At 41.9% G+C, this 25,900-nt stretch overlaps 2 protein-coding genes across 5 annotated transcripts in view; one reads left to right on the forward strand and one right to left on the reverse strand.

Annotated features, from left to right (window-relative positions):
* The window catches only part of fbxl13 (F-box and leucine-rich repeat protein 13), a 74,986-nt gene that overhangs the window by 23,787 nt on the left and 25,299 nt on the right, over positions 1 to 25,900 (reverse strand). The gene's annotated exons all lie outside the window — the stretch shown is intronic.
* The window catches only part of LOC144015567 (leucine-rich repeat-containing protein 17-like), a 41,151-nt gene that overhangs the window by 14,617 nt on the left and 634 nt on the right, over positions 1 to 25,900 (forward strand). For both annotated transcript variants that reach the window (XM_077515674.1, XM_077515675.1), the window contains exons 5-7: positions 4,714 to 4,928; positions 21,640 to 21,795; positions 23,097 to 23,238. In XM_077515674.1, coding sequence (XP_077371800.1) covers positions 4,714 to 4,928; positions 21,640 to 21,795; positions 23,097 to 23,238 — 513 coding nt within the window. The remainder of the gene's footprint in view (positions 1 to 4,713; positions 4,929 to 21,639; positions 21,796 to 23,096; positions 23,239 to 25,900) is intronic.

The following is a 25,900-nucleotide window of genomic DNA, read 5'->3' on the forward strand; positions in this document are numbered from 1 at the left end:
GGAATGTCTGATAAAACAAAGGCGGTAACTTTTGGCCATGATTGCAAAGGATACAGAGGGGACCAAGGCACCCAGGTGCATTGTGGAATTTGTCACTTTTACACTCGTGACTGCCACCTCTGGCCTAAAGCATAACTGCAGCCTGTTTCACACTCATTCATGTGCACGTGCAAGTATGTGCTCTGTAATAAACGCTTCACTTTTTTTTTTTTTTCTTGGAGCCTGTGCTCGAAGCCTCTTCTTGTTTTTTTTTAAGTTTCCATCCCAGCTGTGTTGAACACTGGCTAACACACTTACATGCCTGTGGGGACGAGCATGACGTCACCCTCCACCACTCCACCCCTCCCCGGCCATAATGGGGTACATGCCATTGACTTCCGACTTCCCACCTCCTTCGTGGCATGTGCCCATAAACTACACTGAAGGGAAGATGCAAGCTGATAGGCGCCTGTCGCAGTTAAAAAATCAGGGCTCTATGTAGTCATGTGGGCATTGGTGGAGCATGCATGTCATACAAAAAGCTTTAACATTCATATTTTAAACTCCACAATGCAACTTTGATGTGCATAAACAAGTCAAGGAAAGATGGAAAAATCTCCAACAGGCATCAAAATACAGATGAGACATGCTTATAACATTGTCATTATGTCCGAAAAAGGTTAGATTTTATTTCCATCATTTACACGCTCAAAATAACAGAAAACAAAATAGTGGCGTCAGCAAAAGTTTGGGCACCCTGATGAGTTTTAGCATGCATCACCTCCTTTGGAAAGCTGAGAAATGACAGCTTCATGGATTGTTCACAATCATTGTCTGGAAAGACCAGGTGACATCAATCTCAAAGGTTTTAAATGTGTTTCTCAGACCTGGTCTTTGTGGCCACACTATCCAGCCTGTTTTCCATGTCTCCGATTCCAGCGCAGGTGAGCTTGCTGATAAGGTGTTATTGGAATCACCTGCGTTGGGAATTGGGAGACATGGAAAACAGGCTGGATAGTGTGCCAGGGCCAGGGTTGAGAAACACTGGCCTAGACTCATCTGATCCTGCCCCAACAATCAGTGAAGACTATAAAGGAAATTAAAATATCGGGAAATCCCTACATGAACAACTGAATACTGAAATTGAAAATAATTGACGCTCATAAAGCAGGAGAGCTATAAGAAGATAAACAAAGTGTTTTCAGACACCAATATCCTGTTTTTGGAATGTAAGAAATGGCTGACATCATGAAGAGTGGAATTTAAAACGACAATTTCAAGTCCAAGAAAAATATCCATTCGGATTGGTCAAATCTACCAAAAAAAAAAAAAAAAAAAAAAAAAGGTTAAACTAGTTATGTGTCCGACATTTCCTTTGGTTAAAACAAGCACTCTAAATGGAAGGTGTTTTAAACCAATATATTGGTGATTGGGCAAACCGATACAAATTAGTCATTCTGCCAAAGATATTGGTTAATTTGTGTTCGAGGTTGACAGTTTTTCGGGAATCCCTTGTGTTTCGGGATTCCCGGAAAAAAAGTACCACACTCAGCCAAGATTGAAATCTGTACTGTGCGTTTTGACCCAGCCCCTGAGGGAGCAGTGAGCAGCATCAAGGGCTGCGCTCAAGAATCATTTGGTGATCTAACCCCCCAATTCCAACCCATAATGCTGAGTGTCAAGCAAGGAGGCAAATGTGTCCCATTTGTATAGTCCTTGGTATGATCCGGCCAAGGATTGAACCCACAACCTCCCAGTCTCATGGTAGTCACTCTCCCACTGGTCCACAGAGTTGGTCACGCCAATGGATCTATCTAGACCAGTGTTTCTAAATTCCGGTCCTCAGGCCCCCCTAGACAGCCTGTTTTCCATGTCTCCCAATTGCAACGCAGGTGAGGATCGTTATCAGGCTTCTCCAGAGCTGGCTGATTAGCTGTCATTGGAATCATCTGCACTGGGAATTGGGAGACATGGAAAACAGGCTGGCTAGGGGGGGCCTGAGGACCGGAATTGAGAAACACTGATCTAGACACACATTTCCATTTTTAAACTGTATTTTTAATATAAATATATTGTACTCACATAATAATTAAGAAATACATTTAGAATACAATAAATTGATACAATAAATACATCTCCAAGTTATCTATCTAGACCAGGGGTGTCAAACTCATGTTAGCTCAAGGGCCGCATGGAGGAAAATATATTACCAAGTGGGTCGCATCGGTAAAATAAAGGTATATAACTTAAAAACGATTGCCGTCAATTATATGCAGATTTTCGCTATTTGTGTGTGCCAGCCCTAAATTACGGAGCTCAGCTGTAATCATATTGTTCCAAAAAATATATACAAATGCAAATGGAACGCGGCAACACTGAGTCCTGAACGTGTTAAATCTACCTGTTTTGCATATATATTGTTCCCAGAATGCATTGCGTGGCACAGTTAATGACGTTATAAGGACGCTAATACTTGTCATATCCATTTGTGTTAGCAATAATTGAATTTGTGTCGTATTTAACACGTTTGTCGGTCTATGATTAAAAATAATAATAATAATAATAATTAAACAAACCATAACTAAGTTGTGTGTAAAATAATGACATCCAGAATGATTCCCCCATACAAGTTGCGTTGCTCATCTGAGGACTGCTTGTGAAGTGGCAAATTTTATATATTTTGATTGTGGCCGACTGATTAATTAGTTCGACATGACAATTTTTTTCTTTTTTTAACTTTACAAAAACATCTCGCGGCCCGGATTAAACCTCTTTGTGGACCTGATCTGGCCCGCGGGCCTTATGTTTGACACCCCTGATCTCGCCTTACTTTCTTTTGTAATCAATTTCATTGGTTGTTTGGGTCACCAATAAAATTGGTGTCTGTAACCGCCCGGAATGGTCAATGTCTGACCAATCAATTGGTTAATCAAGCCAATATGAGCTTAACCTATAAGATTGGTAGTTTTTTTTTTAGTTTTTTTTTATAACCAATCAATTTTTAGAGTGCAGGATTGTGAGATAAGCAAGTCAAAACCCACATTTGAAAGCATGATCCCTCCGGAAAGATCTGCCAGATACTGGAGTTGTGCTATACCCTTCCACTATAAAAAGATACGTGTGCAAATATGGCCTTCTTGGAAGAGTAATCAGAGGAAAACCTCGTCTACGTCCTCACAACAAAAATCAGCATTTGAATTTGGAAATGAACATACAGAAAAGCCTGGTGCATTTTGAAAACAAGTTCTTGGACAATCCTGCTTTGGGGTTGTATTGCAGCCAGCACAACAGGGAACATTTCACAAGTAGAAGAAAAAATAATTCTATAAAATTTGGATGCTAACTTGATGACATCAAGAAAAAAATGAAGTTAATTAAAGAGGAGATGGCTTCTATGATCCTAAAGACACCTCATAATCCATGGTGAATTACATCAAGAGGCATAAACAAGGTTTTGCCATGCCACACCTCAACATCATTGAAAATCGATGAGCAGTGCGCAACAGACAGCACAGAAATCTCAATCTCAAATACTTTTGTAAGGAGTAATGGGCGAAAATACCTCAAACAAGAGTTGAAAGACTCTTGGCTGGCTACGAAAGAGCTTTTACAAGCTGTGATACTTGCCAATAGGGGCAGTACAAGGTATTAAATCTGCAGGGTGCCCAAACCTTCGCGGACACCATTATTTTGTTTTATGTCATTTTGAAAGTGTAAATGTTGGGAATAAAATCTTAAAAATTAGTTTTTTTTTACACGTGTTATAAGAACGTCTCATCTGTAATTTACTGTGTTTTGTAGATTTTTCATCTTGGCTTGTTTATGCAGAATAATATACCGGTATACTTTTACTGGTTGTCCAAACGTTCAATCCATAATGCATGTTTTGTTTGATTGCAAACACAACATCATTGATCGTCATCACCAAAAGAACACCATACAGTTCAGAATGGTGTTGGTAGTATCATGATTTGAGGCTGTTTTTTCTTCAGCTTGACCTGGAGTCAAGGTAGGGGGAATTATGAACAGCTCCAAATACCAGTCAATGTGAGCACAAAAACATCAGACATCTGCTTCCTAGAAAAAAAAAAAAAAAGACAACTAGATGATCTACAATTTATTTGGGGTTAATCAGACGCACATGTGCTGACTCACATGAGTTTGAATGCTGTTGGCTAATTTTGAACACAGTCCCATCCAAGAACTAATACTAAAAGGGTGGGGGCATACTTGTGTAACCACATTATTTCAGTTATTTTTATCATCACTTTTTAAATTCAATTGAGTTGTATAGGTTTTATGTCACATTAGAGGTAGCAAAAGTTTGAAATTATTTATTTTGATGCCATTTTTTTATGTCACAAGGATTTGACATTTGAACAGAGGTGTGTAGACTTTTTTTATATCCACGTTGTACATTTTTTTCAATTGTTAGCCAATTCACAACATTAGTGTTTTACCCTTCTTAGTACAAGCACTAGGTATGTTATAAGAGGGAAATTATTTTTCAGTTTTGAAAATTGGTAATGTACATAATTGACAATTTAAAAAAAAAACATTTAAATACATTTGATTGCAGAGTTTGTGTTTTTTTGTTCTTACTTTTACTTACTTTTAAGAAGTTGCATCAGTTCTACTTTTATCAGTCCTTTTTAACACAAATATCTGTCCGTCTACTTAAGTACAGAGTATGAGTACTTTTGCCATGTCTGATAATCATGTTTCTCTTTAAAGGTGTGCAGAGCCCCTCAGGCTCAAAGGTAAAAAGTTGAAGCGAGTTGACCCTGAACTGCTCTGCAAGAAGTCCGACCCGAACGAAAAGCCGCAGGGAGACCAGACTGACCCCAAAGATCCGATGGAGCCAAGTCCCTTCCAAAACAAACCAGATGCCACCACATCCTGTCACACTTATTACTTCCCTCATGTACGCGTGGAATGCAGTAACCGAGGCAAGTCTTTTATCTGCATTAGATTGCGGCCATCACTGTGATGAATCGGCACTTTTCCGAGTCCGCACATGTTTGTTACATAATGAAAAGCAATCCTGAGCCATTTATCACAGAGGGGCTCTATGATTGGATGCTGTCCCATGGCTCGAATGATGACTCTCATTATTCTCAAAGAAATCGCAGAGAATGTGAACGATGCAGTGGAACCTCTACAAAAAGGGACAGACATACTGACAATCAAGCCAAATTTGAACATTTTTCCTCCTTTGATATCAAAGTTGGCCACGGTCAAACTGACGGATGTTTCTAAATCCGTGTTTCACAACCTTCATTGAGCACACTGACAAATAACAATGCCATATAGGATGAATGTTCAAGTGGGCTTATGTGATTGTCTGCATGGTAACAGGCAGGGATGTAACGACACTGGCAATATCGTGATATCGCAATATTAAAACAGCCACAATATATCGTCATCGTCATGTCACGATATTCAAAGCAGTACTATACATATATATATATATATATATATATATATATATATATATATATATATATATATATATATATATATATATATATATATATGGAGGAACTCAATGTGTGCTTACAATAGCAAGTAATTACCTCATAAGTGTTATTAGAGATTGTAGGTGGTTTATATGCATTGATGTTATGTACAAAAGCACAAAATTGTGCGTTTTTGTTTTGTTTTGTTTTTTAGTATGAGCAAAACTTTGTACAATAATGTGACCTTTTTCTGTATCGCCAACCTCCGCACAATATCGTGATAATAATTGTATCGTGACCTTCATATCGTGATAATATTGTATCATGTTTGGATATCATTACATACCTAGTAACAGGAAGATACACAGTTAAATATACCTTATGCCATCCAGTGAAAGAACATTTAATCTGTCTGACTAATATGCATCGCTGGCATAATTGGACAAAGATATATTATTTGTAAAGAATACCTAAAATTATAATAATAATGAGATGATGATAATATCCCGCGGCACACCTCATGATCTCTTACGCCATTCTCATTGGGAATGACTGTCTGAGACAGATGCCATCTGTCAATATCAATTAGGGGTGTTAAAAAAATCGATTCGGCGATATATCGCGATACTACATCGCGCGATTCTCGAATCGATTCAATAATAGGCAAAATCGATTTTTTTTTTTATTTTTTATTTTTTTTATTTTTTTATTTTTTTTTTTTTTAGGATTCACACCTTAAGCATGGAAGAATGTTATATGAACGGAACATTAAGCCTTAATATTTTATTTTAATGCTGTTTAAACATGAAACAGATTACAACCTCTATAAGACTGAAATTTCAGATAAATAAATAATACATTTTCATATAAATCTTACACTCTACAAGCTTACTGATTAGTATTTTCTAAATTTGAATGAAAAAAAATCACAACAATCGACTTAGAAATTCGTATCGGGATTAATCGGTATCGAATCGAATCGTGACCTGTGAATCGTGATACGAATCGAATCGTCAGGTACGAGGCAATTCACACCCCTAATATCAATCAATCAATATTTATCAAGATCAATATCAATATTTATTCATTTGTCATTGTGCAAATAATATGGTTATAAACAACAAAGAGATATCGTTATGAGCAACAAATACTGGCATCATAATGATTATGCCAAACATGATGTTAAACAGCATAGCTTTTTATTTTTTTATTTTTTTTGCCTTTGCCAATTTGGGCAGTGTCCAAATATGAGGATTCACCATGAAAATGGGGCTCCGTGGACATATTCATAGCACAAATTGCAGCTTTAATTTTAGCTTTACTTAGTTGTATTATAAGCGGTTACTTTAGTTTAAAAACTTGTATTACATTTTTAAAAAATGCATTGGCAACAGTTAGACTCTGGAAGAATCAGAGGAAGCTTAACTTGAGAGTTTAATTCACACAGTGACTGAGCTCATAACTTAATACAATCAGATACGCATCTCCATTTCGGCTCGCACAACAAAGGGAAACAAATCAACCCACGTATCGTAATTCAGAAGTTGGTGTACTCATACACGAGGTATAATAGTTGTTGTTTTTTGAATTTCCATTATAGTAACCCCTCATTTATTACAGGGGTCCCATTCCAGACCACCCTCATGAGAAATAAAATCTGTGACAATATATTTTATGATTTGTAATGAATACTTAACAAAAATATAAATGCAACTTTAGTTTTTTTTGCTCCCATTTTTTATGAGATGAACTAAAAGATCTAAAACGTCTTTCACATACACAATATCACAATAAATATTGTTTACAAACCATTCTAAATCTGTGACAGTGAGTGTCCAGTTTTTTAATTAAACTCTCTTTACGTTTAACTAACTCCCTCTGGAAGGGTAGACAGGACAGGCACGGCGGATACAACTCAACCGTTTATTCTATTATTTCGCACACATCAACGCACTCACACAATACCTCACATACGCGTTCGCTGTACTCAGCGTTAGCTAGTTAGTAGCAGTAGTAGTAGTGGTAGTGTTAGCAATAGTAGCGGTAGGTCGCAAACCGTCGAGGCGTCCCGGTCCTGACATTCAACACAAGCCAGCTCGACATAGATACCATATATAGAGTGCCCCGCCCACCCCATACACACAGGTGCAAGTCATCCATAATTAACTACGACCGGAACTGGGTACACAAATAAGATCATTTACATATATGTGGACACAAATTTATCCACTACATAATACTGTAAATTAAATTGGCACATCACTTAGAAACGGAAAATGTTTTACATTGCAGGAAAGTTCTACACCTCCCACTTGGTCTACTGATTCTACAATCTAAGTAGGCCACTATACCCATGCTCTCAAACATAAATAGGATGTACACACTTAAGCGTAGTGGAGTCTCGGGGTCCATAAACAACATCAATTGTTATCGTTAGCGTTGTGAATTTCCTTCACCGAAACACACCACCAAATGGTTGATGGTGGGGAGTCTTTATCCCGTACCGAAACACACCACCAGCTCTTGAAGGGGATGGTGGAGGGGAGTCTTTGTCCTATGCAAAGAACAGTGACAACATGCCACGTGGTGGGGGTTATCCTTTTTACCGCAACACACCACGTGACAGGGATCCATTGTACCGAAACACACCACGTGGTGGGGATCCTTTTACCGCAACACACCACGTGGTGGGGATCCTTTTACCGCAACACACCACGTGGTGGGGATCCTTGTTCCTCTATCGGTAAAAGAACCACCAGTCTTCTGACATCCCTATGTAGGATGGTAGAGGGGCAGGTTTCCCTCACTTGGTCTCTCTTTAACTGCCCATCAGACAACGGGAAACTTTGACATGTTTTATCTCGTACATCACGGACGACACCATGTGTGTCAGGACAGACGTCCACAATCCGACCAAGTTTAAACTGACCCCTGATTGCATTTTGGTCAGCAATCCACACAAGGTCCCCCACCTCAACATTCCTCACAGGAGCATGCCATTTCTGGCGGATGAAGAGGCCAGGTCCAGCAAGCTGACTCCACCGCTTCCAAAATTTGTCGACCTCAATCTGAACTGCCCTGAGACGCACAACAGGATAGGAGGGGTATTCAAACCCACAGGTGTCTCCCTTGGATCTTGCCCGGCCGAGCAGAAGAGAATTGGGTGTGATGACTTCTACAGCTTCATCCTGTACTTGCATTCTGGCACCAATTGGTCTCTCGTTAGATAAGTTAGCAGCCAAATAAAGGAGTGTCTGGAATTCCAGAGTTGTGAGATTGCCTCCCTCACCAACACTACCCAGTGCTTTTTTGAGTACACGTACTGATGCTTCGGCTGCCCCATTTCGATGGGGAGAGTCCGCTGGATGAAATTCCCATGACCAGTCAGTGCCCGCAGCAGCTGCCTTCTTTTGAATTAAGTTCTTGTCAATGTTCATCAAGAATTCATAAAGTTCTTGTAACATCGGCCTAGCACCCACAAAGTTCGTCCCCTGATCAGACCAGAGCTTCCTTGGGTGACCCCTGAGGGCTGTAAATCGCAGGTAGGCTTTCATGAATCCTTCCGTGGATAAGTCCTCCACTACATCAGCATGTACAGCTCTTGAAGCCATACAACTATACACTACACCCCAGACCTTCATTCTGGTTCTGCGTTTCACAACATCTTTGACAATGTAAGGCCCAAACAGGTCAAGGGCGGTAAACTCAAAAGGTGCAGCAGGTTCAGTTCTCTCGACTGGAAGCTCGCTCATTATCTACTTACACATTCTGGCTTTGGTCTTTCGGCAGTGCATACAGGAATTTATTACTTTTCTAGCAATTCTTGATCCCTGTACCACCCACGCTTTAGCTCTGGCTCGAAGAATTGTGCCTGCAACCCCCTCGTGATTAACCTCATGAGCTTCTCGTGTGAGTAGGGTGCTGACCCACGCTTTGTAGGGAATGAGGGGCACTCCAATTCTTTCCTGCGAAATAGTACTCTGCCATAGCACAGCAACAGACCCGAAACCTCATCCCTGCTGACAACGAGTCTATTTATTGTCGTTACAGGAAATGTAACTCCATTCTGGGCCGCCAAGCACAGGTCTTGAAATGCAACCTCAAGCTCTTGCACTTTTGGTGCCGCCTCCCACTTTACCGGCATGGAGGCTCCCCGAACGAGAGTTAACCACTTTTTCACAGACCTGCGAAAGTAGCTGATCACCCCACAGAGTTTGGCAAGTGAACTATACTTTGTCGGGTCGACTTGGTCAACCAGCAGGGCTCCTCGCAGAGTCTCATTGCCTTTAGCCTTGGTCTCGGCCTTGTCAAGATCTGTCCCGTCTCCTGGGGGTTCCGGGGAATTATTACCATATCCAACGGCTGAGGAACCATCACAGGTTGCCTTGCTGGAGTTCAAGACATTTTTGGCCTGGGCCCTGGTGAGAACTGCTTAGAATGCCTTTCTCTGGAGCTTGCTCACTGCTTCTCTGGCATCAGTTACCACTTCTAAGGCAGACTTCATAGGCCACAGTTCAATCGGACTTGACAGGAACCCGGGCCCCTTTTGCCATACAGAGTTTTCATCCAATTGTCCAGGAGAGCATCCCCTTGTAATGAGATCAGCGATGTTAAGCTCACCTGGTATCCACCACCAGTCGGTCACAGGCCCAGCCTTCTGGATTTCTCCCACTCTGTTCGCGAAGAATGTCTGGAACCCGTAGCTCTCTCTCTCTGAATGGCCCCCAGTACAGTCTGACTGTCAACGACGTGGTACCACTTTTCCACGTCCAACCGCCCATGCTTCAACATGTGCACTTTCAGGCGTGTAGCAAAGACCGCTCCACAGATCTCAGACTTGACGGCATCACCCTTCTGATCAAGGGGAGTTAATTTAGCCTTCGATTCCACCAGGCGTGTGACCACACCATCAGCTGTCACCCATCGCAAGTACAGCACAGCTCCATAGGATTCACAACTCCCATCGGAAAACGTGATCCCCCAAGGTTTACCTCTCCACCCAGGAGGTGTGAGGCTTCTGTGGAACCTGATGCTGCTCAAGCGAGTGTACTCTTTGAACAGTTCGACTGCTTTCAGTCGGAGCTCGTCAGAAAGAGATTCATCCCATGTATCTTTCGTAAGCTTGCCAGCCTCCTGGTAGGCCCTTCTCACGAGGATGACTCCTTTCTGTTTAACAGGCGTCGCCAGACCTATTGGGTCATACAGTCCAGCGATTTGAGAAGATCTAGGATTGAGAACATCTGGGCCCTTGAGTAGAATGCTGTTCATGCTCACCCCTTCAAACTCTTGGCTACTGTTCCAGACTAGACGAACTGGTGTAGTCACTGAGTGGGGGTTTGGTGCGATCAGATGGCTCACCCACCATACAGCACCTTTCCAGGCATCCAAAACATCCTGCGTGAGCTTCACAGCAGCTCCTCTCCCCACCATGTCATGGACTAGCCTTGTGTAGGCCTCTTTCCACATGGGGTCTTTCAAAAGCCGCTTCTCAGCTCTCAGGAATGCTGCCTCTACAGCCTTTCGGTTGCTAGGAAGTGAAGCTGGATCTTCTCTCCAAGGGTACTTTGCGTCCCAGTGTGGCTGGTTGCTGTGGGAGTCGCTTTCTCGGTAAGTCAGGCCTGCTCTTATTATTTCGAGCTCCTTCTCATCAGCTAGGGACATTTCTTTTCCTCCCGGTGGGCACTTTCCACAGCGACACCCTCCGCAGGCTGGATCACAGGCAGCACCTATGCTGTCCCATTTTAGCCACTCAAGGACTTCTTTAGTGCATGCCAATGTCTGAATTTGAATGCCTTCTTTTCCTTCGGAATGCTCTTCAACTTTGACTGCTACTGTCCTCATTGAATGAGCAAAGTGAGTCTTTGAACGCCATGCAATCACTTTCACCTTCTCGAAGAGGTCTGGATGTGTACCGCTGACGGTTTTGCCAAGCGGGCCCTCCCAGAGCACCAGGTCACCGACTCTTTGGAGCCTCTGCGGCGCTAAACGACCTTCACGCGTGCTGATCAGCAGGTCGATGGTCCCAGGGCGGGCTAGTTCGCCTGGTTGAATTTCTGGGAAGAAACACTCCAGTTCCTTTGATGTGATCACTCGCTCCACTTTGGCGATGTCCTCCATGCCATAGCAGATCATCTCATGGAGTCTCAAAGTTCCTCGTGGAGTCAACACCTTAATTGTCACAAGATACCTTCTTGTATGAACTTTCACCTTCATTTTGCCAACACCATACACGACAAGCGAGACTGGTTCACCAGTTAGTCCAAGTCTTTCTGCAGCTTGATGCGTGATGTAGTTGGTGTCTGATGTGAGATCCACCAAAGCTCCAAGACTGTCTCCTCTTTTCGCTGTGACAGGTACAAGCATCATGAGGACTGGGTACTCCCCCAGGCCACTTTGTTCTATCAGGTCCCTGCTGGAACATACTTGTGACGATGCTTTGTTTGTACACGCTCTGCGGACAGCTTCAAGTTGATGAGGAGTTAGTCCTAACCCAGCAAACACTGCTTCTTGTTCCTCTGTTGGACCACGCAGCCCTCGCTTTTCCTCCACTTTGTCCTCCCTTTTGGCAGCATCCTTCTTCATTGGAGTTTTTGGGCAAAGGAAATAGTGGTGGTCAGCTGGAACGTCACCTTGCTTACATTCCTCCTTGTGGCAGAGAAACTTTGAAGTGCAGGTGCCGTCTACCCCATGGACGTCAAGGCACTTTGTACATGCTCTTGCCTTTTTAACAAAAGTTTTCTTTACCGATAAGGTGGCCTTCTTGAAGGTTTTGCAACGGAATAGTTTCCCTCCGTGTTCTCCATCACCACACACAACACAAGGTGTCACTTGTGAGGGTCTTTTAATGTCACTTACTGCCGTCTTCATGTAAGACTTCCTTCTGCTGCCAAACCTCTGGTGACTTGGACTCTCAGAAGTGTAAGCAGACCACGGCTTGCTAGGCAGTAACTGTTCTAACCTAACCAGTAATGACTTTTGGTCCTTCAAGAACAGCAGGAGCCTGTCAAACCAGTTACTAGGTTGGATATTATTACTTGGGTTATTAACACACATTAGCCACTCTCTTTTCATGACATCAGGGAGTTTGCCCTCTACAGATCGAATCACCAACTGATTCTGTATAGCATCCACACACCCTAGATCAGTGAGGTCCAATGCTGCCCTTTCAACTGCTAGGATCAACTCTAGGGTCTCTCGTGGTTGGTAACCCTTTAAAGCAGGTCGGGATTGTAGCTCGAGTACTATTTCTTCCGCTGTTTGTGCTTTATCACCATAACGGTTTTCTAGCTCCCTGAAGATGTCACTTGCCTCGCGGCAACGCATCAGCCTCAGTTCAGCTTTCACAGCTTCATCTATGCTGTCCAGCAAATGAAGTTTCTTGCACTCTAGTGAACCCGTGGGCTCCGCTTGAGCTTGGATACTCTCCCACTCAGCCTTCCAATGCCAGTAGTCCCTCCTACACCCAGAGAACTTAGGCAGACTTATGGGTGTGAGCCTTATTTTTGGACGAGCCCATCGAATGGTGCTCACCCCGTCGGTGTATGCACCAATATTACTGTATGGCAAGCTACTGCGCCCCATACTGAGACTGGCGGGCACAGTAGAAACACTTGGTTGGTGAGGCGCACTGGCAAAATTTGGAGGTGGAACATGGCCTGCATTAAGTCCAAAGTCAAACTGCTGTGACTGCAAGCGAGAGTGCATTGTCGTGGGCACACCCCTACTCGTGGGTTGACTACTCAAGGTGGCAGCTTGAGCAAAGTCTGTCAGAGTGCCCACTCTACTAGCAGGAATGGAGGGAGAACTTGTGACATGCTCCACATGCTCAGCTCCCCATCTGTCAACAGGTGGGATGGGAGCAGTGGACTCAGTACCAACCGGTTGCGTGACAGCGGCAGTTGTTGCTTCACCACCATCACCATTAACAGTGTCCCTTGTTTTGCCTCCTTTCATGTGTTCATCCTCCCGCCGACATGTCCACTCATCCATTAATTGCTCTTTATCCTCTTTTAAAGATAGGAAAGGCAGCCATTTTTCCTTTCCATACGGCCGAAAATCTCTCCAACTATACAGGTTTTGGAGTTCTTGGAGTCTTCTTTCTAATTTACCACTTTCAACCATTTGTTGTAAAGGTGGCCCTCCTGCATTTCGCACAAATGTTTTAGCTTGATCTAAAATTGTCCTGATTTGACTCACAACACTATCTGCATCTGGCTCGACATATTTAAACCACAACATCTCAAGAACCATGTTCTCAACTTCACGAACTTTTTGTTCACTAGAATCCCTCCTAGCCAGAGCGTCTTGGGACTCATTGTTGTCATCTAATTGGTCTAACTGCCCCAGTGCATCAATATAATCATTACTGGCATCCAGGAGTTTATAATAATCATCCTTCACCTTCCTTAGCTCCTCTGCCAAATCAACTTCTCGTAGATGGCCAGCACTAACATGAAGACGATTTATTCGTGTTGTGAAGCTACGTTGCACATTTGAGCGCCTCTGCTTCAATCCCTCGATATCGAGCCGGTCGTCAGCCATTTTTACCTCCGTCAGGTAACCACAGTCACAAGAGTCACTTTTAGCAGCACAAAAGTAGCTCAAAGACTTTAACTGCCCCCCAACACGTCACAGCCACTGCCGCTGTGTATTATGAATGACAGCTTGATCACAGTCTCCGGTAGCTCACGCTAGCTTTGTGTAGTTTAGCTTTAGCTTCGCCGTCCAGGAACACACGCTTTATACACGGAAGCTTCCCTACCTTCTGCACAACCTCACTCACGGTTGTGGAGACTCCTCAGCACACAAATGGTCCCGTTAGCTCCAGGCTTCGGCTTTTCCGTCGTTGTATTTACGTGGATGCCGCGCTCCCTCTTCGGCGGCTCCCCACAATCTCGTCGGCTCTCTCACTCGACGACTTTCGATGTCCGCTCGGCGTCCGTGTGCTCTTCCACGCGGCACCGATCGCGGTTTGCGACTGTCCAGTTTTTTAATTAAACTCTCTTTACGTTTAACTAACTCCCTCTGGAAGGGTAGACAGGACAGGCACGGCGGATACAACTCAACCGTTTATTCTATTATTTCGCACACGCACACATCAACACACTCACACAATACCTCACATACGCGTTCGCTGTACTCAGCGTTAGCTAGTTAGTAGCAGTAGTAGTAGTGGTGGTAGTGTTAGCAATAGTAGTAGTAGTTAGCAATAGTAGTAGTAGTTAGCAATAGTAGCGGTAGGTCGCAAACCGTCGAGGCGTCCCGGTCCTGACATTCAACACAAGCCAGCTTGATATAGATACCATATATAGAGTGCCCCGCCCACCCCATACACACAGGTGCAAGTCATCCATAATTAACTACGACCGGAACTGGGTACACAAATAAGATCATTTACATATATGTGGACACAAATTTATGCACTACATAATACTGTAAATTAAATTGGCACATCACTTTGAAACGGAAAATGTTTTACATTGCAGGAAAGTTCTACAGTGAGCACTTCTGCTTTGCCGAGATAATCCATTCCACCTCACAGGTGTGCCACATCAAGATGCTGATTAGACACAATGATTAGTGCACAGCTGTGCCTTAGACTACCCACAATAAAAGGTCACTCTGAAGGTGCGGTTTTGTCTTATTGGTGCGCCGTCATCAATCGAGTCATTTATTTCATAACTACCGCGAATCTGCGTCAGCCATGAATGCTCAAATAAAATTACAAGACATGCTACGAGCCCAATGTCACCCTCAGGTGACAACTCCGGTCCTCAAGTACCCCTATCCAGCCCCCCGCCCCAGCCAACAAAGGTGTTTCAAACGATCAACTAATCAGCAAGCACTGCATGAAGCCTGATAACAATCCTCCACTGTGTTGGCTGAGGGAGACATTGAAAATGGGCTGGATAGGGGAACTCGAGGACCGGGGTTGAGGACCAATGGGCTAAGAGACCAAGAATTGGTCAAAACAAAACAAAATGACGTATCCGCTCTGCTGGCTTTAAAGGTAGAAGAGCTCTAGAGCGCTCCCAGCTCTAGTGGTAGAAACACGGTAATGTGCTCCTGGCTTTATTGGGTTAAACCAGGGGTGTCAAACTCGTGAGCCCAGGGGCCGCATAAAGGAAACTATATTACCAAGTGGGCCGCATCGGTAAAATAACGGTATATAAACTTCAAAACGATTGCCGTCAATTATACGCAGATTTTCGCTATTTGTGTGCCAGCCCTAAATTACAGAGCTCAACTGTAATCATATTGTTCCAAAAAATAATACAAATACAAATGCAAAGCAACAACACTGAGTCCTGGACGTGTTAAATCTACTTGTTTTGCATATACATTGTTCCCAGAATGCATTGCGTGGCGCAGTTAATTACGTTATAAGGACGCTAATCCTTGTTATATCTGTGTTACCAGCAGTGTTGCCACAGTTACCTTGAAAAAGTAACTTAGTTACTTTACTGCTTACTTGGTTTTAAAAGTAACTAAATTGCGTTACTGATTACTTGATTTTAAAAGTAACTAAGTTAGATTAAAAGTTACTTTTTTAGTTACTTTCAGCAGCTGCCGATAACTCCATCTCAACATAAAAATAATGCAGTAGAAACGGAGTTCCAAATACTTTATTGAAAGTGCATTTTTAACATGAAAATAAAGGTTTTTTTTTATGAAAAACAAAATAGGCAGTCGCTCTTGACTTCTTGTAACGTAAATACTTTTTATAAAACAAAAAATAAAAATCTATCCAGGTTGAAAATGAAAATCCCCTAAATTCCTCTATTGTTTGTTTGTTCCGCTATTCCAGTGTGTACACATGTATCAGTTTAAATATTTATTAGTAGTTATTGACAGTTATAATTGTTTTTTGGTTTGTTTGTTTTTTCTCTTCAAAATAAGGATCAGGAAAACAAAAGGTTGATAATTTAATGTTAAATATAAATATTTAACCTTTAGACAGACACCAACACAATTAAACAGAATATTTGCACATTGTGAAGTATTTCAGAAACATAAATTTAAGACATGAAATAAACCTACCGTCCAGCCAAAAGAAATATGAAGCCACCTTATGGAACAATAAATCTATCAAACACATTTTAACCACTTAATATATGCAAAAATATTTCCAAAAGTTCATTTCCCTTTTTAATCAACAATTTTTGTATTTAACAATTTTTTTTTCTTTTGTCATCACTTTCATTTTTGGTTAATGTATGACATCTTTTTTTGTTTTTTTTTAATCTGAGACACGATGATGACCACAGAATCACTACTGTTTATATTTTGTTTTTTGGGCTGTCGTAATCGCGGGCACGTCTCAGTTCTCCTATCTGCTGCTCATGCTAGTTGTAGACATTGACAGGGAGCCACAAACTGAGAAATGAGATACTTGCAGTGTGCTTTTAGCTTAGCTGGTGTGTTGGCTGTGGGACATACCTGTGTCGTTTGAATCCATGCATTGGATCGTCACGGGAGTTATTCTTTTTGGCTCGCGCGCAGTACCAACGCCGGCCCGGGACATACAAGTGCACCGAGAGGACTCGATAGCCATGGGAAATACCGAGATGTACGGCACCGGCTTCTGCTAACTGTCTCCATTTGTATGTTGTCACTCGTTGCGCGCGCGCGCGCGCCGTGTCGCGAGCACGGAAACACGGAAGTAGCTTGAATGGTGATGCTACTGAAATGTAAACAAAACAAGTAGAGCACGGCGCAGAACTCTTGCTATTGTTATGAAAACCATAAAGCCTCACTCGCAACCGATACGGTCGTTTAGCTCCCCTTGACGAACGATGGTTCGGTCGAATCGTTTTTTTGTTCCACCCCTACTGAAAACGTAACTTGTCTGACGTCACTCCCCCTGGCGAGAGGGCGGAGACGACCTCATCCCATAATGCTTCACGGACCAGTTGAGGATGGAAATAAATTATTTTTTTTACCACTTTTATGGTCCATAATGCACACTTTTTTTGTTGTGTTGTGTGCCTGTTGGTTAATAAAACTTGTAGTAAAAGTATCATCACTTTTGTTTTGAATGTGCAAACCATTCATGACCAGACCATGGCTGAATTCAGTGTGGTGATCAATGACTTCTGCCTCATCTTCGTAGTTAGCAGTAGTTGTTTGTGACTGTTACAACAGTGAGATAGTTTGCCTTCTTCATGAAAATGTGGAGTAACGCATTGATTCTCTGGACAGTAACTTTAATCAGACTACTTTGTAGAATAAAGTAACGCGTTAGACTATTAGTTACTTTAGAAAGCAGCTTTTTTGAGTAACCGGCAACACTGGTTACCAGTTATTGAATTTGTGTTGTATTTAACACGTTTGTCGGTCTATGTTTAAAAAATATATAGATAACAATAATAATAATTAAACAAACCGTAACTTTAAGTTGTGTGTAAAATAATGACATCCAGGACAATTCCCCCGTACAAGTTGCATTGCTCATCTGAGGACTGCTTGTGAAATTGCAAATTTTATATATTTTGATTGTGGCCAGCTGATTAATTAGTCCAATAGGTCGCTTGCACATGTCGTCACTTCCGCCTCGGATTTCTTGTAGTCGCCATGCTGGGTGGCCTCCATTTACGTAGCGATTCGGTCTAACACGTATCTATCACGTTTGTTTTCTGCGTTTAAAATGGTACATTGTTGCTGCATCGTTGGCTGTTCGAACAAAGCCAAGGGGGAAAATGGTCGGTCTTTTTTCCGAATTCCGAAAATAATTAGGAACCAGGGCCTGGAGACAGAGGAGTGCGGACTCCGGAGGGAAGTCGTTACTTTGGGCTCGTGTGTGCAGCGATCACTTTGTGAGCGGTAAGCTTGTTTACCTTTATTTAATGCATGAGGATTAATAACGTTTCGACCGCCCATATATGGGCAAGTTGCTTATGTTTTGGATTCATGAGCAAGCAAGTTCGGTAGTACAAGCTGGCTAGCGGACGTTAGCCGAAAGCTAACATCGAACATTTTCACCCAAGTAGTGCCAGTGCAAAGTGTTTACTGCTGAAATTGGATTGATTAGTCTTGGGCTTTTAATGCCGATAACATGTTTTTTGGTGGCAAAATGTAAACTTGGAAAAAAAAAGAGACAGAAGGGGCTGATGCAAGAAAACAGACCCCCGGGGGTGATGCAAGAAAACAGAACCCGGTAGCCTACACATCATGCTAAAGAACTTATTCACGGCCACCCTACTGCGGTAAAATAACCAGTCTTTCCATATTTTATTTGTTTATATATTTGTTTATTTTAACAGGTCGCCCTGCGCCCGTTTTTCTGTCCAATCATCCCGACTGGGCTCCAACATTAAAGTTGGGTCCCAAGTTACAACATCTATGTCTCAGCCCAGTCGGTGCCAAGATATGAACGTGCACAGGAGAGACAAGCAAAGAAAAGACGACTCGAAGTGGCAGAGAGTTTGTTGCAGTTATGCAGCCAGATGGCTCCAGTAACCTGTACCCTCAAGTACTGCTGACATCATTGACTCTGGTATGCCACTCAGAATTCATTACATGATATATTGTATGCATGAGTGAATGTATGTGTTTGTTTGTGTGTGTACACGCACCTTATATTTTAGAGACATTTGGAAGTGTTTATAGAAATAAGTATTTGCCTGTAGCAATGTTCATACATTAAAAAATGCAACAAAATGTGTACATTTCTTTTACACTGACAAAAAAACTATACTACTTTACTATATTAAACCTATTACTGGTACCGTTTTTTTTTGTGATTTTTTTTTATTTATTTTTTTCTTTAGGGATCTCATGCCACACCGACTTGATTGCCAATGACATGATGGAAACGAAGGCGAGCATCAAAGCATTGGAGGAGGACAACATGCGACTGTTTGTTTGGCGCTAATAAAGGCAGCGTTTATACAAATTCTATTGTTGGGTTTGTTTACAAAGCTATACATGATACAAATGACAGGATTTGACTCAATGTGCAATATGGTCCCTCTTAAAGTAATGGCATAAATCTCTATTATTTCTAAAAGCACAAAAAATGAAGTGAATAATGATTAGATGTAGTAATTTCAGGGTTAAAAATTGAACTGTTAATTAATGTAGTTTATTTTAGCACAGGTGCACTGCCTACCATCCTGAGATGACGGTATGATGTAATGTTGATGGGGTACGCAATGACTTTCATTATGCTATGTACAGAGGAAAAAGTTGCTCTCTTTTAAATTTGTTTAATGTAAGACAAGTACCAGTACTGTGTTACAGTTTTCCCAATAATCCTTGTTTCACACTTGTCACAAAACCACTGTCCTTTTGGCAGTCTAGATTGGCACACTTCAAGTGATATCATTTGATTTTACAATCTGCTGCAGCACAAAAAACTACTTTATTCCGCATCTTTGAAGTACATGAGCAAGTGGTAGGTGACAGCGGCTGAGCAGGAACACTGGAAGTCCACTGCTGATCTAGTAAATGCTCTCCCGAGCAGTTCAGGTAAGGAGGGGATTTTGGGAAAAAAAAAAACTCTGGCTTTTCCAACTGGCCAAAACGAGCGATCTGGGTGGACTCGCTCAATCACACTTTGTCCACACCACAAAGTCGCAGAAGTCCTGTCCAGTTAAACTCATCTGTGCCTGAATCTGAAAATATTACAAACATTGTAATGAAAATATGAAACATAGAATTAAATAAGAAACTACAAAAAGTAAAGCCATACATACCTGGTAATACTATTGGTGTTGTCGTGACAAGTGATGGGAATTGTTGCCATCTGGCACCAGACAGAAATTGGGTGTTGTGACAGCCTCCTTAACCGTGAGATCATAAGAAAAGCTGTCAGTATGCTCAGTAGTTACCATGAACACGTTTTATTGTACTGGAAACTGAAACTAAAAATACGTCCTCTGAGAGTGGTTAACCTTAACCATTTAGAATAAGTTGATTAAGTAACATGTAACTAGTGAAAGGGTAGCATTAAATTTAATTAAGCCACGGGGAGGCTGTGCAGTTACTTTTTATTCTTATACGCTCTGCCATATTTGCCTGTTATAAAATTATTAGAAAAACCACATCAGGTAAAGCCAGCTGTGCATGTAAACACAATGATAACAGGAAGCCTGAGAACAAATCAACATTTTTGTGTGCAGAATTACCAACACCATGTGGTTTACTTACGTGCAACAGAAACAGTTTCTTCTGATGCGATGTTAAAGTTTACACTCTGTATCCACCCGCTTACAAAATAATTGTAAGCCTCCAGGGATTTGTTGGCGTGTTATGGAGCATGTTGTCAACACGAGGTAGGGAAAGATGTCCAGAGATGTCACATTTGGCCAGCAAGCTTTCTCCGTCAAAAAAAAAATCACCCTTGGTCAGGACGTAATTAGGATCAATCCCGCCACACAGAGACACCTTCTGCTTGTATCGTTGTTTTTGATCTTCCGGTAAATCGTGAAAATACTGCGAAAATTACATCAGGTTGATAAGCTCTACCGTGTAACTCGCGAGTGTACCTTGTGAACCGGCGGACACCCAATATGGCGCCCGAAGGAAAAACTCCCATGATGCATTACGATGTGCAAGCGACCTATATGACATTATTTTTCTTTTTCTAACTTTACAAAATCATCTCGCGGGCCGGATTAAACCCCTTTGCGAGTCTGATCCAGCCCGCGGCCGTTATGGGTTAAACTGTTAGCCAGTCTGTGTTGAGTGACTTGGCATCAGTTGTGGCAAACAGCATGTCGTGCATGTATAAGTGCATGTATTTATTTTTTTTGTTCATTTAATTCAAAGTGATTAAAAGTGTACCATATGTCTATCCTTGCCTTCTGGTGGAAGGATCACAATTTGTTCTAACTAGTGGTAGGCTTTTAAATAATATAACAATGTTTTTACCATTGACTTGCAGTTGTTTAACTTAAAACAGAAAATGATTCCATACTTTGGACATTGTCGCTTTCTTTTCCTTCTGGCTCACGCTTATTCCTCTCCGTATCAGTAAAATCAATCACTGTCAAATCCAGCAATACAGCAAAAGCATTGACATTTTAATTAGAGTGAAGCAGCAAACTAAAGAGCAAGATGGAAAGGGATGACTGTCCTTCCTATTTGGAAAGAATCCACTGTAAACACACAAGCTTCAGTGCACATGGGACAAATTAACTTTTGAACGGATGAATTAGGCAAGCTTCTCTCATACGTGTCCTCTCGTCTTGATCTACAGGTCTAACCGAGGTGCCTGCTGGTATTCCCGAGGACGCCGTCCAAATAGATCTCTCCCACAATTCCATCCGTCATCTCAAGGCCAAGAGTTTCCAAGGAGCAAAGAGTTTGAAAACGCTGAACCTCAGCCACAACAACATGGAGCGCATTGATACAGGTATTACAGCGCACACCACTCAAAATGTTTGGCAGATTGGTGTTTGGGGTGAAATTTCAGGATAAACCTAAAATGCACCACAAGGTTTTGCAGGTGAACTTCATTTGATCTTTTGTAAACTTTTGAATGGACACGTCTCACTACGTAGCCCTTTAAGCCCGAGCGCCGCCCAATTGGGGGCCTCTCAGACTTTGAAGAAGAAAGAATATAATGATGTTGCACGTCAAATTCAACTGCAGAACCGGGCCTGCAAGAATATATGACATTTTTTACATGCCCCAAACACAGCTCAAATGCCAACTAATTTAATTATAATTTGTGCAGTGTGCCATCTTCATTTACTTTTAACCAGTACTGATATTGACCCATCTGAACAAATCTCACAAATGTCCCCTTTATTATGACACAAGAATTATTCAAATATACCTTATGGTTGCAGAGAAATCCTCTTTTTATTTTGGGTATGTAATTTTTTTTTAGCAAAAACCTGAAAAAATAGCTTAGTGCTTAAATGGTTATCATTTCAATACTATTTGCACAACTTTTTCTTTTCTAACAGCTGCAGGGCAAAATTCACAAATCCATAAAAGTTTTCAGGAACATCCACTTATATCTCTCTTCCAGTATTTTGCTCTGTTGCCACCTGCTGATGACATGCTTACGCTCAGTTCAAACTTCCTTCTGACAACTGACAACATCCACTTTGATGTTGAGGTACTGTTGATCAGTCATTAGATGTTGTCTGGGACTCATCATGCCAAAAATGTCAACAGCATAATGAAGAAGATGGTTTTAATACAAATTCTAACTGAAAAAAGACATGAATTGGTATATTCATGGACCCTGTCAGAACAGCAACTTGTGAATAAGTTATGAAACATTGAACAGTTGGACGTGAGCATTCAAAAGTTTAGACTCGAGGAAATCAAATGACGGTTCACCTATAATGCCGCAACTAGTGTGCTTTAAATGTGTTACTATAGCTGCAGCAACAAAGTAGCCAATTTCACAGCATGTGCTTGATGTAGGATGACAGAAAAAGGCTTTTTTGTGTGTTTTTCCTGGAGCAGTCAAGAGTTTTACATCTGCTGCTGCTCTGTTTCTCATTTTCCCTGTTAAAGACCATTAGCTTTCTCTGCAAATATGAGGGAGCTGAACTGGATCACACGACAGAAAAAAAAACAAAAAAAAACACTGCGAAAGCTTCAACTCCAGCAGGCTCAGTTTGTTTGACCTGGTGGTCTTTGGTCACGGCAGCTGGTTGTGGTTGGTAAACAACACGCTCTTGTGCACTTCTCCAGCTTCCTTGTTCGGGCTCCTGCACCTTCGCGAGTTGGACCTGTCAGACAACAGCCTGCATTTCATCCAATATGGGGTCCTTGAAGACCTTTACTTTCTGTCCAAGCTGAAGCTGGGGGGAAACCCCTGGGTGTGCGATTACAGGTGGGGCTTACTTTTGTTCAAAATACAGTGGGGCCTATTCACTAAAGGTTTGCGTTGCCTTTGCATGGCGCTAACCAGTAAAAATGGAGCAATCCGGGAGCGCCTAATTCACTAAACACGCGCAGATGGGGTAATCTGTCACTAAGTGCGCGGCCAACCAGATTGCGCCACGGTGCGCCGGTGTTATTTGCGCATATGTAAATTAGGTAATTTGCATACATTTGACGCAAAATATGCCCACCCCAATGCAAATGATACTCATTGATATGCGATGTCTAATTCACTACAATAGGGGGCAGTGGCGCTCTCATTGGCAGAGTGCGCGCAGGGAGCATTCGCTTGGTGGTGTAGGGGTTTTGTTTGCACTGAGCATGCGCGCTTTGCACACAGCACAGAGTATGAGTGTGAAGTGTAGGCACGGAGGAAATATGACGAGCATATGGGGGGGTGGGGGGCGAGATGTTTTCTTCTTCCTAGGGGGGCATGACAGAAAATAATTGAGAAGCACTGGTTTAGGACAACGTAACCTGGGCTGATCGGCAATGGCGGCGAGGCATTTTACGATCATTTTTACGTGCCAGATGCACTGTACGCCCACGCCAGCCTCTGAAAATCTATTTCTACAAAACGATCGCACCAATAATTTGTACTTTATGAAAGAATGACGTTGTTGTCGTCCTCTCTGCTCTGTACAGCTTAATGGCGCTCTAAACACTGACTCTCGGTCCAACCTCGCTTTCTGATAATGTCATCTTTCTCGCAACTGTTACTATAACAACATGTTCTTGGCGCAAATCCATTGCCATGTGTGGTAAATCAGTTGCAAATTTGCTCCAAGCTGTCAGTTTTGTGGGTGTGTTTGTGCCGGTATATGATTAGAGCAATATCCTTAGTGAATAGGTGGGTAACTGGGCGCAGACTGCAGGTGCAGTTGTGGTGCAATATTTTGTGCTATTACCGGACGCAGCGCATTCTTAGTGAATATACCCCAGTGTTTCTCTACCTTAACAGTTCTCTGGTTTTCATTTTGGTTTTCAGTACCTCTTGCAAGTGTGAATGTAGTACTCACAGGCAAAACCCAAATTCATCATTATTTGTAACGTTTCTTTCCATTTTTAGGAGAGCAAAAGCACTGGAATCCATCCTTTTTAAAAAAAATAATAATAATGTTTGTCCTCATTAGCATTGTGGTTGAGTTGGAGTCTTTCCCAGCTGACTTTATCATGCAAGAGGCATCAGCCAATCACAGGGCACATAAAGACGAACAGGCATTCATACCTATGGCTAATTTAGAGTCTTCAAGAAGCTAAGTGTATGTTTTGGAATATGGGTGAAAGCTGGATGGCTGGAAAAGAAATGAAAACTCCAAACAAGAAAGATCCAAGCCAAGATTCAAACGCTGAATCTTTTACTGTGAGGCAGAATTGCTAACTTATTTTCCTTACTGCCCGTCCAGTCAGGGGTGGGCAATTTATGAACTTCAATAATCCTAACATGCATGTTTATGGAATGTGGAAGGAATAGGAGGAGCCAGAGAAATCACAGAGAGAACATGCACTCTCCTCAATTTTTCTTTGTTAAAATTCACTGAAATTCCGTATGAAATAGAGCAGGTTTAACAATGTATAAAATCATGTTCCTACCTGAGAATCAAGCCAAAAAAAAAAATATATAACTTTCTGTCAATGTAGGTGTTGATCAACTTTACATGTGTGTAGGTTTTAAACACATTTAAACAGGTGCTATGTACAAACAACCAGCGCTGAATGCCTACGGTCAGTTTCAGATTTGGCGTTTGGGACCTGGCCCTTCAGTGGGAGTTTGCGCAAATAAATCCACCTCGTAATACTATTACGTCTTAACATTATGCAGATGTAACTTGCACGTCATTTTGGAGTAATTTAAAATGAGTATTTCTATAGTAAAAGGACAAAACCAGTCAGTTTAAAAGGTTTTTCTAATTGAACTTGGTTTGCTCTTAATCAACCAGAGGAAGGAAACATACTGATGTTATTGTGGGCCTACTACTTGTAATTCCAAAGACCTTCGGCAAGCAAAATTGTCAAATAGAGACTTTAATCTATTTTACACTAGTAGGAAATCTTTGGCATACAAATAGAGCAAGTACATGTTACAAGTTAGAGCAAGTACATGTTACAAGTGAGGGGAAAAAAACATGCACGAGTGGACAAGCATATAATAGTAGCACTAGGAGACATTAAAAATGTCTACTAGTTAATTAACTACTAAATTTGCTAGTGAGAGTTGGCTCTCACAAGTTTGGCTCTGACCAACCAATCACAGGATGGAAAAATTATTATTTCAAAGCCAGCACGAAAGCCAAGTGAGGATGAATTTACAGTGTGATTGGTTAAAGAAACAGTCCCATTGTTAATACAGTATAGTTTAAGTTTAACAGTGAAGCACTATTGATTGTGATGCTAGTGGGCAGTTCAGATTGGCATGGCACACACAAAATGAAGACTGTTGGGGATGAAGGAATATAATTCCATGGAACATCCATCTATCCAGCCACCCATTTTCTGAACGGCTTATCCCCATTAGGATCGCAAATATTATATTTATAGCTTCTGATACCACGAGGTTTTGCCTGTGAAGACAGACTAGCGAGGGGTGTAACCTATATGAAAACCACAGATGT

This window comes from Festucalex cinctus, chromosome 3, assembly GCF_051991245.1.
Source record: "Festucalex cinctus isolate MCC-2025b chromosome 3, RoL_Fcin_1.0, whole genome shotgun sequence".
Taxonomy (NCBI): domain Eukaryota; kingdom Metazoa; phylum Chordata; class Actinopteri; order Syngnathiformes; family Syngnathidae; genus Festucalex; species Festucalex cinctus.